General features: G+C 48.6%; 1 protein-coding gene across 1 annotated transcript in view; it reads left to right on the forward strand.

Annotated features, from left to right (window-relative positions):
* mdga1 (MAM domain containing glycosylphosphatidylinositol anchor 1) overlaps nucleotides 1-15,516 on the forward strand; it is a 119,524-nt gene that overhangs the window by 84,926 nt on the left and 19,082 nt on the right. The window contains exons 12-15 of the mRNA XM_029258564.1: nucleotides 5,698-5,872; nucleotides 6,257-6,280; nucleotides 6,841-6,993; nucleotides 7,420-7,581. Coding sequence (XP_029114397.1) covers nucleotides 5,698-5,872; nucleotides 6,257-6,280; nucleotides 6,841-6,993; nucleotides 7,420-7,581 — 514 coding nt within the window. The remainder of the gene's footprint in view (nucleotides 1-5,697; nucleotides 5,873-6,256; nucleotides 6,281-6,840; nucleotides 6,994-7,419; nucleotides 7,582-15,516) is intronic.

Here is a 15,516-nt window from a genome sequence, read left to right on the forward strand (position 1 = left end):
GTAACTCTTGAACTATCAAAGAAAATGCTGCTTTCATCGCTAAATGAGAAAATCATTCTCGGAACACGATATGCAACGTACAGGACCCAGTCACTCCCTACGCACTACGTGCATCTCCAAAATAAAAAGCCTCTAATTCTAATTCTTGGCTGGGATGTGCTTGAATGAGCTTCCTCTGTCCCTCAGAGCTGCTGAATCCCTCCCAGCATTCAAGAAGGCTCTCAAGCCCATTTCTTTCAGTCTCATTCCTCTCCTGATCTTCTGCCAGCTCCACAGATGACTCCAACACCTGCTGCTATGATTATCTATGTATATTTCCTCTTTGAATGTGATGGTATCAAACATATAAGCAGCACATCTCTAATCCCATGTTTATGTCTAGAGCTCTTCATCTACTTTGAAAGGTTTTTTTTTTACTAAATTTAAATGCATATGTAATGTATATAATGCATATACAGCATCTATTATATCAGGACCAGAGGAAAATTTGATGAGCACTGACCTGAGTATGGAAGAGCGTCTGTCTGTCATTCCTTCTTTTACTCTCTATTGGATAAACTCCGCATGATTCTCAGCGCATCGCTCTCGCTCGCCCACACATGCACACACACGGAGATGCACTGGATCCCTGGTATTGACTGTTTGTGAGACTGAAGTAAGTGGTGTAAATAAACGTGGACCCTCATAATTCGAGCTGGGGGAATAGCGGGGTTTGTTGGGATGGACAGCCGATCGATAGGAGCTGGTTCCGCATTAACAAGTCTGACTTAACCGTGGGGCCTCTGCGTGTCCTCGCTCGTCCCCTCAACCCATCCGCCCGTCTCTTTGTCTGTCCGTCCAGCTCTAACTGATTGACCACAGGAGGACCGCAAGTACCACGCTGACCTGTTTCCTCAATGTTGCAAAGGCCACTTTCTCCCCGCTTCACCAAAACCGCTCCTCACTCTGGTCCAGACAGGAAATCAGTTCTCTGAACTGTTCTGCTGACTTTATTCCTTATTATTATTATTATTATTATTATTTCTTATTTAGCTGATGCCTTTGCCAAAGGCAATCAAGGGGTTATCACTATAGAACTTACAAAAATCTGTGCGTAATAGAAAATAAATAAAATCATAACATAAATGCACACACATACTGGCTGAAGCTACTTGTCCTGGGGGGGGTTAACGGAAAATCAGAGCGTAACTCGGCAACGCAGGGCGCAAGGCTGGAGGGGGAGGGGACACACCCCGGACGAGACACCAGTCCATCACAGGGCACTCCAACTGGGACTCGAACCCCAGACCCACCAGAGAGCAGGCCCTGGCAAAACCCGCTGCGCCACCGCACCCCCCCATAACATAAATATATGAATTAAATTTAATGCAATTTTTATGTACAGTATAGAATAAAAATGACAAAGCTAAATTTCTCTATTCTAAATATTTTTTCAATGTTTAAAAATTGCGGCAAAAAGATGTCACTTGATATCTCGTTGCTGCTGCTATCTTCACTTTTTCATTACAGTTTAAATAGATGTGTGTGTGTGTGTGTGTGTGTGTGTCTTTTTTTCCATAAAGAATCCGCGATTAAACAGCTCATGTTTACCAGCGCTAACACCAGCTGCTGCGGAAACAAACGTGGCGGAACAGAGCGCCGTTGTTTTTGCGCCGTTGCCGTAACGCGCCGTCGTCGCCGGGGGGAACGGGAGCGTCGCGTGTGCACTCGCACGGCCTCGGTTCCGCTCGCTCGCCCTCGCCGGCTATTCACGGGACCCCAGCCATGAATTATAGAGAGCGGCGAGGCCGGCGAGCAGGGGGCAGGATTAGTGCGCCCGCTTTGTGTGCCAAACAGCTAATCTCGGCCTCTTTAAACATGCACCTAAGTAGGTGTCCCGTGGGACTCTTCACGGAACGCCCTGAGCGACCCCCCCCCCCACATCCATGTTGGCGGGTAGGGGTGGAGTGGGGTGGGGTGAGAGCGAGTGCTGCTGAGTTGCGTTAATGCTCATAAATGCTTCATAAATATCGCTCTGGAGGCAGGGGAGAGTGTCGGGCCTGTCGAAGCGGCTCTGATAGGGATGGGGTCACGCTGGGAAGGTCAAAGGCCACTTGGGAGGTGGAAGTCGAGCTCAAGGGTGTGGACTCGGGTTCGACCGCAGGGAGAGGGGATGAATGCTTCCCTCTCCAAATGGGAGAAGTGTGAGCCGCGCTGCAGGTCACCGCGTTGGGAGGTTTGTGGTGGTTCCTCTGCACAGTTCTAGGACCAGGCGTGTGTAACGTGTTTCAGAGGACGTCCCGTGTGCAGTAGCGGTGTAACCACCGGATATGCTTGTCAACCGTAGAAACGGCAGAAAAGCAGAGTTTTTTCATCATTATCAATGTTCGCACAAGTGTGATTAGTGACCACTGGGTCTGCAGGTCCCATGATAAAGACTGTTGGATCAAGACCCTTGCAGGACCTTGCTCAGTCACCCTAGCCAAATACCACGAGTTTTACTACAATTTCAACCTCAGTGGTGCATCAGAATAATATATATGATATAAAACAGAGCAATTTTTAAATGAATTATAGTCCACTTTGCTTATATTTGTCGAAGGTGGCATAGTGGTTGGAGCCATTGCCTTAAAATCAGAAGGTTCTCGGTTCAAATCCTGCTCCCTCTGCAGTTCTCTTGATGAAGGTACTTACTCTGAACCCTGAATTGATACAGTAAAAATTACCCCGCTGCATAAATGGGTAAATCATTGTAAATATCTTTGTGTACAAGGCTAATACTGAAAGTACTGTATGGATGTGCTAAATAAATAAATATAATATGTGCTGTTTAGCTTCACTGGTCAGGTTTCAACAGCTGGTATCATAAGACTGCCAGACATTTGAAATCTCACGCACGAGGCGTGAGACTCAGCCATTAGCGCTCGATCTCACGCTCACACGCCCGACTCGAAACAGATCAAATCCTTTGGGAAAGAAATGTTTCTGGGGAAATTAATTATCAAGGTGCTGTCGTTTGCTTTTAAGTTCGACTTCCATCCCTTCAGCAATACGTTCATCTTCCGAAGACACCCCCCGCCCCCCCAACATGTTCTTCCCCCACATGACCAAAGTTGTCAAGACTTTGCAAGCAGGTTGGATGCGGAGCGTGAGGAAGAACAGTGTCCAGTGTGTTTGACACCTCCACACAGCAGTCAGAGAGGGAGGCGGGAGGTCGGGTGAGCTTCTCTCAGCTGAACCGACCCCTCGACCTTAAAGATACACTTTTACAGCTCCTTCCGTCAACGTGGCCTGAGGAGGGAGCTCTGCAGAGGACCTGGCCCGAACCCCTGACCCGTGACACCAGGCTGGGGGATAGGTCCAAAATGGAGATGCTCGGGTCACTTTTACTGCCCCCTGCAGAGTCCACTCTCCCAGCATGCTCTACTCTCACTTGGTTAGGCGGCACGATGCTGAGCCATAACCCCGACCCCAGACCAGAGCAGAGCTCCCGTCCACAGCAGCACCTCCCTAACTGGGCTATCGATCGCCCGGGGTATTGATCTGAGCTGCTGTAAATGCGAGGACAGAACATCCCTTGGTGTTTTCGGGGGATTGACAGGACTCAAGTCTCCTCATGCAGACCTGACCTAACTCCCGCTAACAATCCCTGAACATCTCACACACACACACACACACACACACACACATGCATGCCCGAATGTGCCTGCCCACCACCTCCTATACTGCCGACCAAGAGCCCACCCCACTGTGATCCTACTCGGGTTGCTGGGGATGGACTGGGGAGAAGGGGGGGGGGGGGGTCTATATATAGCACCGTGAACTCTGGCTGTCTCTTAGCCGGGGGCCCTGCTAACACGCTAACATGCTAACACGCTAACACGGACTCGCTGTCAACTCCCTTCACTTACTTACCTGTTCGGAGGCAGTGCCGAGTGAGACAGGCGGGGGGGGAGACGGGGGGGAGGTGGGGCACGCGACTGGAGCATGCATTTTGCAGCGAATGACAGCAGAGCAGCCTGCAGAGAGGGGTATGAAGAGATTGCAGCAAGACACGTATGACAGCAATAGCAATGCCTGTTACATTAGTGACTAACGTTGCCATGGCGATGACACTAACGGTGAGGTAATGGCAGTAATTGTAATAACATGGGTGTTGGTAATGAGAGGCCTTAATATCTTGAACTGACAACAATAATCTGACCATTTCTTTAGTAGCATCTTCATAACTGGGGCAGCAGGTGGCATAATGGTTAGAAAGATTACCGCTCTCACCTCACCATCAGAAGGATCCGGGTGCAAATCCCTCATCCTGCTTCAGTGCCCTTGATCAAGGGACCTACCACAAACTGATACGGTAAAAATTAGCCAGGTGTGTAAATGGGTAAATCACAGTAAGCAGCCTATGGCATAAATATGACATTCTAAGCCGTTCTGGAGAAGAGTGCGGCAATTTAATAAATAATAATAATAATATTACTGACAACCCAATGACTTGAAAAAGGTATGCTAATTAGACACCCACCCAACCCTCCAGGTGCTGCAGGTACTGTAGTGGGTGCTGCATTTGAATCACAGGATCTTAGTTTAAATCACACCTCCTGCTGCAGTACCCTTGATCAAGGTACTTACCCTGAACTGATACAGTAAAAATTCCCCTGTTGTATAAATGAGCAAATCAGTGCATAAACCCAACACTGTAAGTCTCTTTCAGGCAAATTCGTCAGATGAACGAATTAGTAATAACCATAGGAGGCCGGTGGACGAAACTGAGTTTTCAATCTGCAGCATCGTCGCCAAGCCACCCGTGCGTGAGCACACACAGTCACGGCTATGAAACAGTTTGCGCAGCCATACACACACAGAGGTGCGCGTGCTTGCTGGGTGAACGCATGTGAAAGGATCTGTCGGTAAATGCGTCGTGTTGCAAGTGCACAAACACGCGGATGCTCACCTAAGAACCCCTGACCTTTTACAGATGTCTGATGGGGGTTCTGTTTTAGCGCAGCGCCCTTGTCGCTGGTCATACACATCAGACGTGTGTCGCCCACCAGCAGCTTCCCTTCGCGCAAGCCCTAGCACATGCACGTATGTTGTGTGTGTGTGTGTGGACCCAAGTGGGCATGTGCGAACGCGCGCTCCCACCAATTGCAGGCGGTGCTTCCCTCCTACGGCGCCACGGTTGCCGAGCCCATGTGCGACAGCGGCTTGTTATCGGGGACCTAATTAGACGCATAACAAATATGTCTGACCTCCGAGGGGCGGGTTAAGAGCACCGCCGCTCCTCGCTGCGGTAATCCTCTTCGGCGTTGCCGTGGGCGAGACACAGGGAACGACGGCGCGCAGACAGGAATTACTGCCACACCGCGCCGTCCCGGGGGCCGGCCGGTTCCGGAAACCCGCGTCGCTCGCTGTGCCGGATGAAAGCCCAGCGAGCCTCCCCAGCCGCGTTGACGTGGCACCTCACGACATGATGGCTTGACGCTCGTGCCGCGGCGGCAAGACGGACTGGAGGCATCGCCATGGGAGCCATTTTTGATGTGGGCAGCTGGTTGGGTCTGAGCATCCTTGACAGCTTGGGGTCCCGGGCGTCATGGAGAACAGGGAGGCCTTTAGATTCCGTCCCAGCATGCCCGGCTTGGCTCTGCGTCTCCCGGCGACTTGACGCCTCACTATGTTTCACTCCTCTCACGGCGCCCCCTATCTGTGTGTGTGCAGAACAAGAGGGTGGTGTTCTCACGGCAGATCGATGTAAACGAGCCAGAGCCGGGGGTTCTCATGTACTACACGCTGACCGATCTGCGCATCCCCCTGTCCTACGAGGTGCGACTCACCGCCATCACCATGTTCGGAGTGGGAGACCCGGCCACCCGCGCCATCCATTATTCTGAACGTGAGTTGACCGACTGTGATCTCTGTCCCCATCGGTCCCTACCGCCCCAGCACCCCATCCATCGCCAAAGCCTCCTCCTCCCTTCGCCATCCGATTCCTTATTACCCATCATCCACCTTGGTGGAGCACCAGCTCTCTCCTTGCATGGTTAAGCAAAGCGATCAAGGCCGAAGAATCCATGAACCAGCGGTCGAGAGAGTCGACCGCTGACCCTGCGATCCATTTCAGTGGGATAGTATAAGACCATTAACAGGGATGTAGTTTCCCATAGTGCTCCTCTCTGATGTTCTCACAGTATCGCAGCATCGTAAAGACAACATTCACTCTGCATATATAAAAGAACGGTCGTCTTATGGTCCTTGTTGTTGTTCTCTTCCCCCATAGCTTACACTTACCCCCGACCAACAGGTGAGTAAATCCCCCCATCTTTCTCACCGTCTCTCTCGTTCCACCTCTTGCAAACCAGCTCTCTGTTAATTTAATGTGGCTCCATCGGCGTCCAATTCAAACAGCCGTTCTGCCAGTTCCGTCCAATTAAAGGACCGTAGACTAGAGGATGCGGCTTCAGCGCTGGCTGAGCACGTTGGCCAAGGGGGTTTTCAGGAGCTAAGTAGGAAATACTTTATCTGTTTCGCCCCTCAAATTACAGGTAAAACACACACACACACACACGCATGCAGACAAAATGCAATCAATATAAGTGTCAATATCTGCACGGTAAACATTTTACTCGCTCGTCAGCATCTCCACGTGCTTCTGTAATTCCAGCTCCCTCCGAACCGCGGTAAATGGTGTCTCCAGTGTGGCAAATAACAGAGATATTTTGGGCTCGTTTGTAAACCATTGATTTTAGACACACTTTTACTGGGTCAGTTCTTGATCTCTGGCTTCTCCCTTCTCCATTCTGGCCTTTGCCTCTCTCTTCCTCCCTCTCTCCCTCACCTCCTTCGACCGCGCTCCCTGTCCAGATCACGTGTGCGGCTTCGAGGACGACCGGATATGCGGTTTCACCCAGGACCGCAGCGACGTCTTCGACTGGACCCGTCAGAACCATCTGACCCAGAATCCCAAGCGCACGGCCAACACCGGACCAGACACAGACCGCAGTGGCACCAAGGAAGGCACGGGCGCACGGGGTCTTTTTCCTGTTCTTACAATTTGCCCCAACCCACCCTGCTCTCCCCTCCCCCCACCCTCCAGTACTATAACCTGTAGATCATGGAGTTACAGCAAGGAAGGAATTCCATTTGTTACCAGAAGGTCAAGCTCTCATACCCAGGACCTCTAAGTCTTAAACTGCTTATGAAAAAACATTAATATCCAACAGTATAAATACACAAAACTATGATCTTATTATGTAAGACATATTATATGAAAAACAATAACTGTTTACAGTGCAGATATCAGTGTGTTTGTTCATGTTTCCCTTTAATGGATCAGATTTGTGCTCCTCAGAACATCCTGCTTGTACCCTGGTATTCCCTGCACCCCACCGCCGATGTCGAATAGCTCCGCCTCCTTTGACTGCCGGCTGTGTCTCTCCTCAGGGTACTACATGTACATCGAGGCATCGAGACCCAGGGCCAAGGGGGACGTTGCACGTCTGTTGTCCCCGCTGTACAACGTCACCACCTCCCGGGGGCCTTCGGGGTCCAGCCGTGTGCCCTACTGCATCTCTTTCTACTACCACATGAAGGGCATGCACATCGGTGAGTGGTCTGCCCCCCGCCCCAACCCTCCGCTATTGGGCCCCACCTCCCGCGCCTCCTCCCCATCCAGCAGAGAACCGAACCCATCAGACGCTGTCGAGCTCAGCGGCCCAACAACTTGGCTGCTATTTTGAGCTCTGTGATCTGATCCGTTCGGACGGTCTGCTGGTAAGCGTTCAAGCGGTGGCCCTTGTTTGGGCTTCATCGCAACATGAATTTGTGATTTTATTTTTATATTTTAAAAACCTCCCGCTCTCCAAAGTCACTCCACTGGAAGGATGTACCCGGGCAGAAGGAAAGCCGCGCAAAGCCAGGACATCCGTGTGCTCAGATGTCTTTTTCAGGGTGACTCTGGGCCATCTCTGCTCGGCACCGTTTGGGATGTGGCTCAGCTCTCAGTTACTTGATTATCGTAATAAAAATGTGTCAAGCGGGCTGAGACTAATTTCAAATGTCCAATTAAGCAATGAGACCTTTTCCTTCTTCTCCCTGCCAGTTTCGATGAGAGTTTTCCTGCTCTGGGAATCCGCGAATGGGGGATCTCTGCACCTCACTTGGGGTGACTAGACTTGCTCTGTGTCAGATGGACAGGGAGATGATCTCCTCAAATGGTCGCTGGGCCCATCCAGCTCACATGAGGACAGCGGTTCAAAACAGGGAAGGAAAAAACACAGCTGTCACCGAGGGCGTGAGTCCATTTAGAGGATATGGCGTTAAATAAGTCATTGGCCGTATGAGGATGTTGGAGATGCTGTAAATGGCATCTTCCTGGCACCTCTGGGACGAGTCCTCATGTTGGCAGGGTATCTGGGAGCAAAGCTCTTGTTCGGGCCGTCTCCCATTGTGTCGGTCATAAAGATGATAGGGGGTGTGATGGTGGGAGCATACAGGAGGGGGGCCTCGCAGGTGTTAACGGGGCAAACTGTGCACGTGTCATACTCGGCCTGGTACCCTCCACCACTTTAGGCTCCACTCTTCTGCTCTTCTACTCTCCTGCCACCCTGTCCAGTCCTTGGATTTTATCTGCACGGCATTCAGTTTAACACACGCACACATACACACACGCATGCTGCGCCCCCTCCAACTCTGGCTCCCTTTTATCAGCGCACTCGTCTGCACTCGACCCGACAAAACCCTGCCTTGTGTTCTTCCGCCAGGTCATCTTGTACATCATCCCGGACATCTGCCTCTTCCAGTGTTTTTTTGAGCATAGGAAACGAGCCAGAAAAAAAAAAAAAAAAAGTTACAGGTTTGTGAAACAGCAAGGCCAGGGTAAGGTCATCTGGGAAAAAAGTAGGAGTGCCGTTGAGTTCGGGGTGGGCTGTCCTGTCAGGTATTAAAAATTGGGACATTGAGTCCTGGGTGCTTATGGTCCCCCTTCCCACAGAGGGGTGTGCGGGTCCCTCAGACAGACCCTGGCTACCTTGCTCCGCACCCACGGCAGGACTCAAGTCCTCGTGATTTACGGCGCTGTGTGATGCAATCAGTCATTTGTTAGATGGTTCATCATTGCATGCGCTATCAGACAGCTTTATCAAATTAATAGATCTTGCCATGCAGTCCATCCATGTCAACACCTCGCCGATGATTTATTGGTCTGGAAGGCGGTCAGAAGGGTTTGTGCGGTCGGTGTCTTTGAAACGTCCCTTATGACGGTCCTTCATGTTCATCCTGTAAGCAGGGGTGAGTATAGCTGGAGGTAGTGCAGTGGTTCGTGCCATCATCTTATACTCAGAAGGACTTGGGTTCAAATCCAACCCCTGCTATAGTACCCTTCACCAAAATCATTATCATCTCCTTTGGCCCTGCCTGGGGCATAGGCTACTGATGAGAGCTCTCCATGCATCCCAGTCCTGAACCAGTCTCTCAAGTTGTCTCCAGGTATATCCCGTCTTCTTGACCAAGGTACTTACTCTAAATCACTAATGTAAAAAAATGCCCCACTTCAACAAATGAGTATCATACAATAATAAGTAGTTTATTATACACACCTAACACTCTAAGCCATCCAGCCAGAAAGTTTCTGTTAACTTGTGATGAATAATAATGAGCCCAGGTGAGAGAAACCTGTGGACTTTGCAGAAGGAGAGTTGAGGTCTAAGACGAAACAGCAGTTTGTATCACGGTCCCGCGGTTCTCCAGCCTTTCCTATTATTGTCGGCACCTAGAAGGGTGAAGCTCAAGCTGGACATGCCGTACGATGACTCCCACAGATGGTCCTGAACCAAGTGAGGCTCGCTAGACGCAGTGTATCCACGAGGCACCAGCCAGGAGCGCACATCATTGTGCTCCACATCCCTTCCTTCCAAAGTATGGGCATCTAGTGCCAAGGGCTCCTTTTTAAGTATATGTTTTATTAATCCCCCGGCTGTTTAGCAGACCCCGAGCAGACATAGATTCTTAATTAGGATGAAAATTGAAAAGAGGAAGCCATTAGTCATAATCGAATTCCCCTGCACTTTGCAAAGGGGAGGAGTCTTGATTCCGGTCCAAGAAGCCAAGGAACGAAGGGCGTTCAGGTCTAGGATGTTTGGGTATCTCTCTCTCCTTCTCGCTCTCTCTCTCTGGCAGGCCAGTGTTACTCTTTAAGATTCTCCACAGTCACCTTAATTCCCACTGGATTGCAGTCAATAATGCTCAGGCTTACATAATTGATTATTTATTCACTCAACTACAGTGTTTGTCCAAGGCAAAGGTGTCGGTTGAATGAATAAGGTTTATTCACCTGTTTATGCAGCGATTTACCCAGGACCTTGAAGCGCAAGGCAATGAATGACCCTGACCCCCCTGATAACACATGCCACGAAGACCTCTTCCTGTAACATGCATAACATGGGTGTTACCTGTCACATCTGCAACATCTCTACACATATAACTGCTATATAACATCTGTAATATCTGTGGCATCTGTAACATCTAATACCTGTAACATCTTTGCACCGGGAGCATCTGTGACAGCTGGACCATTTCTAACACCTGTAGCAGGTGTAACTGCTGTGGCCAGGTCCACCCCCCGCCTCCCTCAGGGCCGCTCCTGCTCAGACATCTGCGGTATCTCGGCAACTCCTCTGGAAGTTGTGCTTGTGCTCCCCGAACCCCGGCTCCTGCACACAAACCTTACGCTGAGCACCCAGTTATTGAGGGTCACACTCACATCAGTGTTTCCACAGGCTAACATTAGTGAGGGGAGACACTTTACGCTAATCCTCTGAGTGTCTTGGCTTGGACGTGTCCGGCGCAGATGCCCAGCGAGCAGTGCCTTAACCGTGCCCTTCTAATTACATAGTTTCCTGCTGGGGGCGACGCTCATCTCATTAGGAGTGATCAGGGCGCCGTCACCCCCTCCGTTCCAGCAGGGTGCTAAACAACGTTTAATGAGGCTTGGTTCCATCAAACAATATTTCGACAGGCCCGGTTCACCCGGAGCGCCCAGACGGCCAGAGGGCCCGCGGTGAATCATTGAGCTGTTTATCCCGGTTATTAATCCCTCGCACACAAGGAGCCTAATTGCGCACAGATGCTGCCCCGTTCACAAACAGCGTGTGAGGATGACACGAGACGGGGGGAGGGGGAATCTTGGGATTTCTTAAATCACTTCCGGACACACTATAAGTGTCACATAATACGCTCTTCAGGATCATATTAGAAGCTGCTAAGAGGTTTTGTGATGAAGACCTTGTCTGGAGTATTTTATTCCTTTTTGGACACAAAGAAGAGTTCTGGGGAATAATATGAATTGTGCAGGAAATCTGAGAAAGTGCCTCTAATGGTGAGCCTCTAATGGCCTCGCGGTTCCGCACGTGCTTTTGACTGGAGGAGATGTGAGGCATCCGAAGATGTCGAGGTGAGAGCCGTTACCCGTGGCAACCGGCCGGCTTTCTGCCCATCCTCCACGTGCCCTCGCTTCCCAAGGTGCCGTAGCGCTTCTTTCTTGGTTTGTTGCTCATTGTGTGAAATTAAGGAGCGAATGGATGTCCCGGCACTTTTCTTGACGGGTGTTGGATCGGCAAAGCAGAGCCGCCGGATTTGCCAGGTGATGAGGTGAGAGTCGTGAAGCGGAGCCACTCACCTCCTCAACTCCATGCTGGGAAAGGGCTCGCTAAGCCGGAGGGATATGTTCGTCTCGGGAGGCAATAGGACTCCGTCCTTGCAGGTGTTTAGAACTCGGACCTTGCAGCCTGAGTCCAAGCAGACCTTTGTCCTGAAATGTGCGCTCTTGTGAGGAAGAGACCACTTGGGGTTTCGAATCAGAATAGAAAAACAGATTTCTCATTGCTCATTCACCGGAATCACCCGGCGTCAGATAAACAAGACACTTCACGGTGGGGGACAAGATTGGGACAAAGCGTCGCTCATTAAGATGGACTTGGAGTACTCGAGTGTGTCTGCTTTCCTTGTTCTCCCATCCCTCTCGCCAGCAGCCTGTTGGCCCCCCCCAGACGGGGCTAATAGAGCTGTCCCAGCCCTCGGCCAGACTGACATTTTTACAGACACGTTTGCATTACTTCTCGGGATCGATAAATCTTTAACACTGCTCCTCTTCCTTCGAAGAGGAAGGAAGGAAAACAATCCCTTTAGTTGGCCTGTCAACACAAACCAGGGCTGGAAATAAATAAATAAATAAGTAAAATACTTGATAAGTGCTGCTGAAGATAGGGAGGCAAATGAATAAATGAGGCTGCGATGTGCAAATGAGTCTTTCAGCGAGTGGAGCTGGAGTAAAAGATGCGGAGGCGTGGGTGGAAGACGAGTGCTGGGACAGTCTGCCAGATGGTGGCCGAGCGACAGGGACAACGCGAAGAGGTCTCCAGGGTTCCGTCTGTAGATGTCCTCCCCGGGCTGGAAGCGGGATGCCCACCCTGAGTACCTGGCGATTCCACGATTGACCACGGGGGGGGGGGGGGGGGGGGGGGTTTGTTGGCACCAACTGACCTGGAAGTCATCCATGGTGTCTATTATTAAATTGGGACACAGAGCTGGATACCAAAACACACTGACACCTCAGCTTACGAACACAGCAGGGACCTATCTGTAATGGTTTTATCCGTACCTCTAAAGCTACTCTTTACCATTAGGGCAGGCAATAAAAAGTTATAATAATTAAGTAATAATTCAGTAAGTAAGTAATAATTATAGGCTTGATTCTACAAAAATCTCATTTATAACTATCATTCTGATGTTCTTAATGCACCGATGATGTCACCTCGACTGGTGATGAAATGTTTGGAGTCTGAATGCCAAGCTTGACGAGCACCTGAACATCTGAATCCACAACACCATCAAATCATCTCTACCATTTCTAACTATAATACATACTTTGTTTTCTCTAATATTCTTTGAAACGTTGAAATACGTTAAAATGAAACTATAAAAACATTGTCTCCGCAAACTTCTATTCAGTGCTGATTGTTAAGCAGTTAATTTCGTAAGCGTGAGCAGCGTTCCTCAACTTCTCTGTGCTTTCGGCTTTTTATATCTCCACTTTCATTTCTGATCGTTAACAACGTGTATTTTATTAGTGGCACTATCAGTCACCGACACCAGGCACATCAGAAATGAGCTATAATCACTGTGCAAGAGGAGGTACTTCCATATTCTTATTGTGTTTGGTTTGGGTGTACTTTACTGACTCCTATTGGCTGGCAGCGTAAGCACTGGTCATCCTCGCCCTGTAGATCCTTACTCTACAGACAAATCCCGAAATAATGATGAAGAAAATGCATTTACAATAGTCCCCCCTTATCCGCGGGGGATATGTTCCAAGACCCCCAGCAGATGCCTAAAACAGTGGATAGTACCGAACCCTATACATACTATGTTTTTTCCTGTACATACATACCTATGATAAAGTTTAATTTATAAATTAGGCACAATAAGAGATTAACAACAATAACTAATAGTAAAATAGAACAATTATAACTATACTGTAATAAAAGTTATGTGAATGTGGTATCTCACTATTAAAATATCTTATTGTACTGATTTCATCATACTACTCAGAATGGCGCACAATTTAAAACTTTTGAATTGTTTATTTATGGACTTTTCCATTTAATATTTTTGGACTGCAGTTGACTGCAGGTAACTGAAACCACGGAAAGCGAAACCATGGATAAGGGGGGAACACTGTACAAAGAAATTAAACAGCAAATACATGTATCTTTGAAAATGTGTAACTCGACTGTTCGTACGAGAAGCCCATTGTTCTGGTTTGCTTTATGAGTAAAATACAGTACGTCGGCACTTAAATAACTGACATGTTCAAATTTACTTAGCAGGTTATGCAATTTATTTCAAAATTTAAAAGCAAGCACTTCCACTCCTGAAGAGCAAACTTTTCAGTGACAAGTCCCATTCGTGACCCACTCTGCTACCCTTCCCTTGTATAAAAGCATCATTACTTTGATTGTGTACAGTAGGTTTTCCCACCTCAGGGACTTGTGCTAAAGATACAAAGCACTGAAAGCACTGAAACATCAAACTTTCTTGCTGGCAACACAGCGACAGAGAATACAGAGGCTTCTGGAGAGCAGCGATTGTTCTCAATTCCTCTGAGTTTTCATAAACTCATGTACTCCAAGATTAGTGCTGATATTGGAGGTAGCCTTATTAAAGAGTTGAGTAAATCAGTCGTAGGGGGAATGGCCTCTAGTTGAACACTTGGAATATTGTTTAAGCAATTTAAAGGGTGCGTTGTGGTCAAGAGATGAGACTGTGGTCTCACAAATCCAGAGTGGAACCTTCTTCAACAGACCTTCAGCCTTGCAACTTGTCTTGATTATTGTCCCTGGTAAAATTTTTCCATTACTGTAAAATTGTACCAGAGTGATACTAGTACAACAGAATGTCCCTTCAGTGCTATCATAAGAAGAGTTGCGGGACAAGGGAAGGTGGCTGGCCTGGCATAGCATTTGCTCAGAGTGAGGGCTTAGCTGACTGGACCATCTTGCAGAATGACCCCTATTCCATCATGTTGTTTGGCTGAAACTGAGGACTTGGATCTGCTGGGTGAATAGTTGGTCTTGGTCTACCCCTCCTTTTTTCATGCTTCGACTGTTTCTCTGTCTAAATCTCTACACTGCAGATCTCTTTTTTGTACCCAGCATATGCCCTTTGCCCTCTTCTCCATCTCGGAGCACTTTTGAGAAGACTTATGACCTCGTTCAACCCACACCATACTTTCATTGTAAGTAGATCCTGAAATCCAACGTGATCTTTCAACACTGGCATCTTTGGTAACCTGTTTTTTATGATAGTTCCAAAATCGCTTTCAGTGTTTGTTTGGGTCACTAAAGAACTGACCCTTTACACTGACTAAAGACTTCTCACATGTCCTACTGGGCATCTGCAAGTTGCTTAAGGGCACTGAGGGTTGCATTCGTAAACACTTAGCTGCCGTGTGATTACTCCTAGATAAGAAAAGTGGACTGGCTGGGACCAGTGGAGCAAATCAGAGCAGAGCACATTAGATGCTCCAAAAGGTATTTGGAGTGTTGTGGACAGTTGAGTTTGATATAGAACAAGAAATGACCAAATAACAAATGAAGGGGCTTCTTTATGGGTTTTAATGCTTATTTCACCCTTCGTAGATCTCTACATCTGCACTCTTTCCATTTCCATCATCCCCGTCATCCCCACCTTCTGGTCCTCTTCAGACCCCTCCTGTGTCATTTGTCCATTTACCCTCCACTTGCTGTTTGCAGCTGAGTCTTCTTCCGAGCTACACAATAAGGAGCAGATCACTCATCCTTTATATTGACTGCGGAGCAATTTGCGTGCTGCTAATAATAGCGCAGGCCCAATCTCCTGTTTATTAAGTTATTAATGGGGCTATTATCTTCCCCACTTGCAAAGGGAAGTCACCGCACTGCCTGTGTACATTTGCAAAAATCTCTTGTAGTGTTTTGCTCCAATTAAGTGGTACTTATTTCTGTA

Source organism: Scleropages formosus, chromosome 15 (genome assembly GCF_900964775.1).
Source record: "Scleropages formosus chromosome 15, fSclFor1.1, whole genome shotgun sequence".
NCBI classification, from domain to species: Eukaryota; Metazoa; Chordata; class Actinopteri; order Osteoglossiformes; family Osteoglossidae; genus Scleropages; species Scleropages formosus.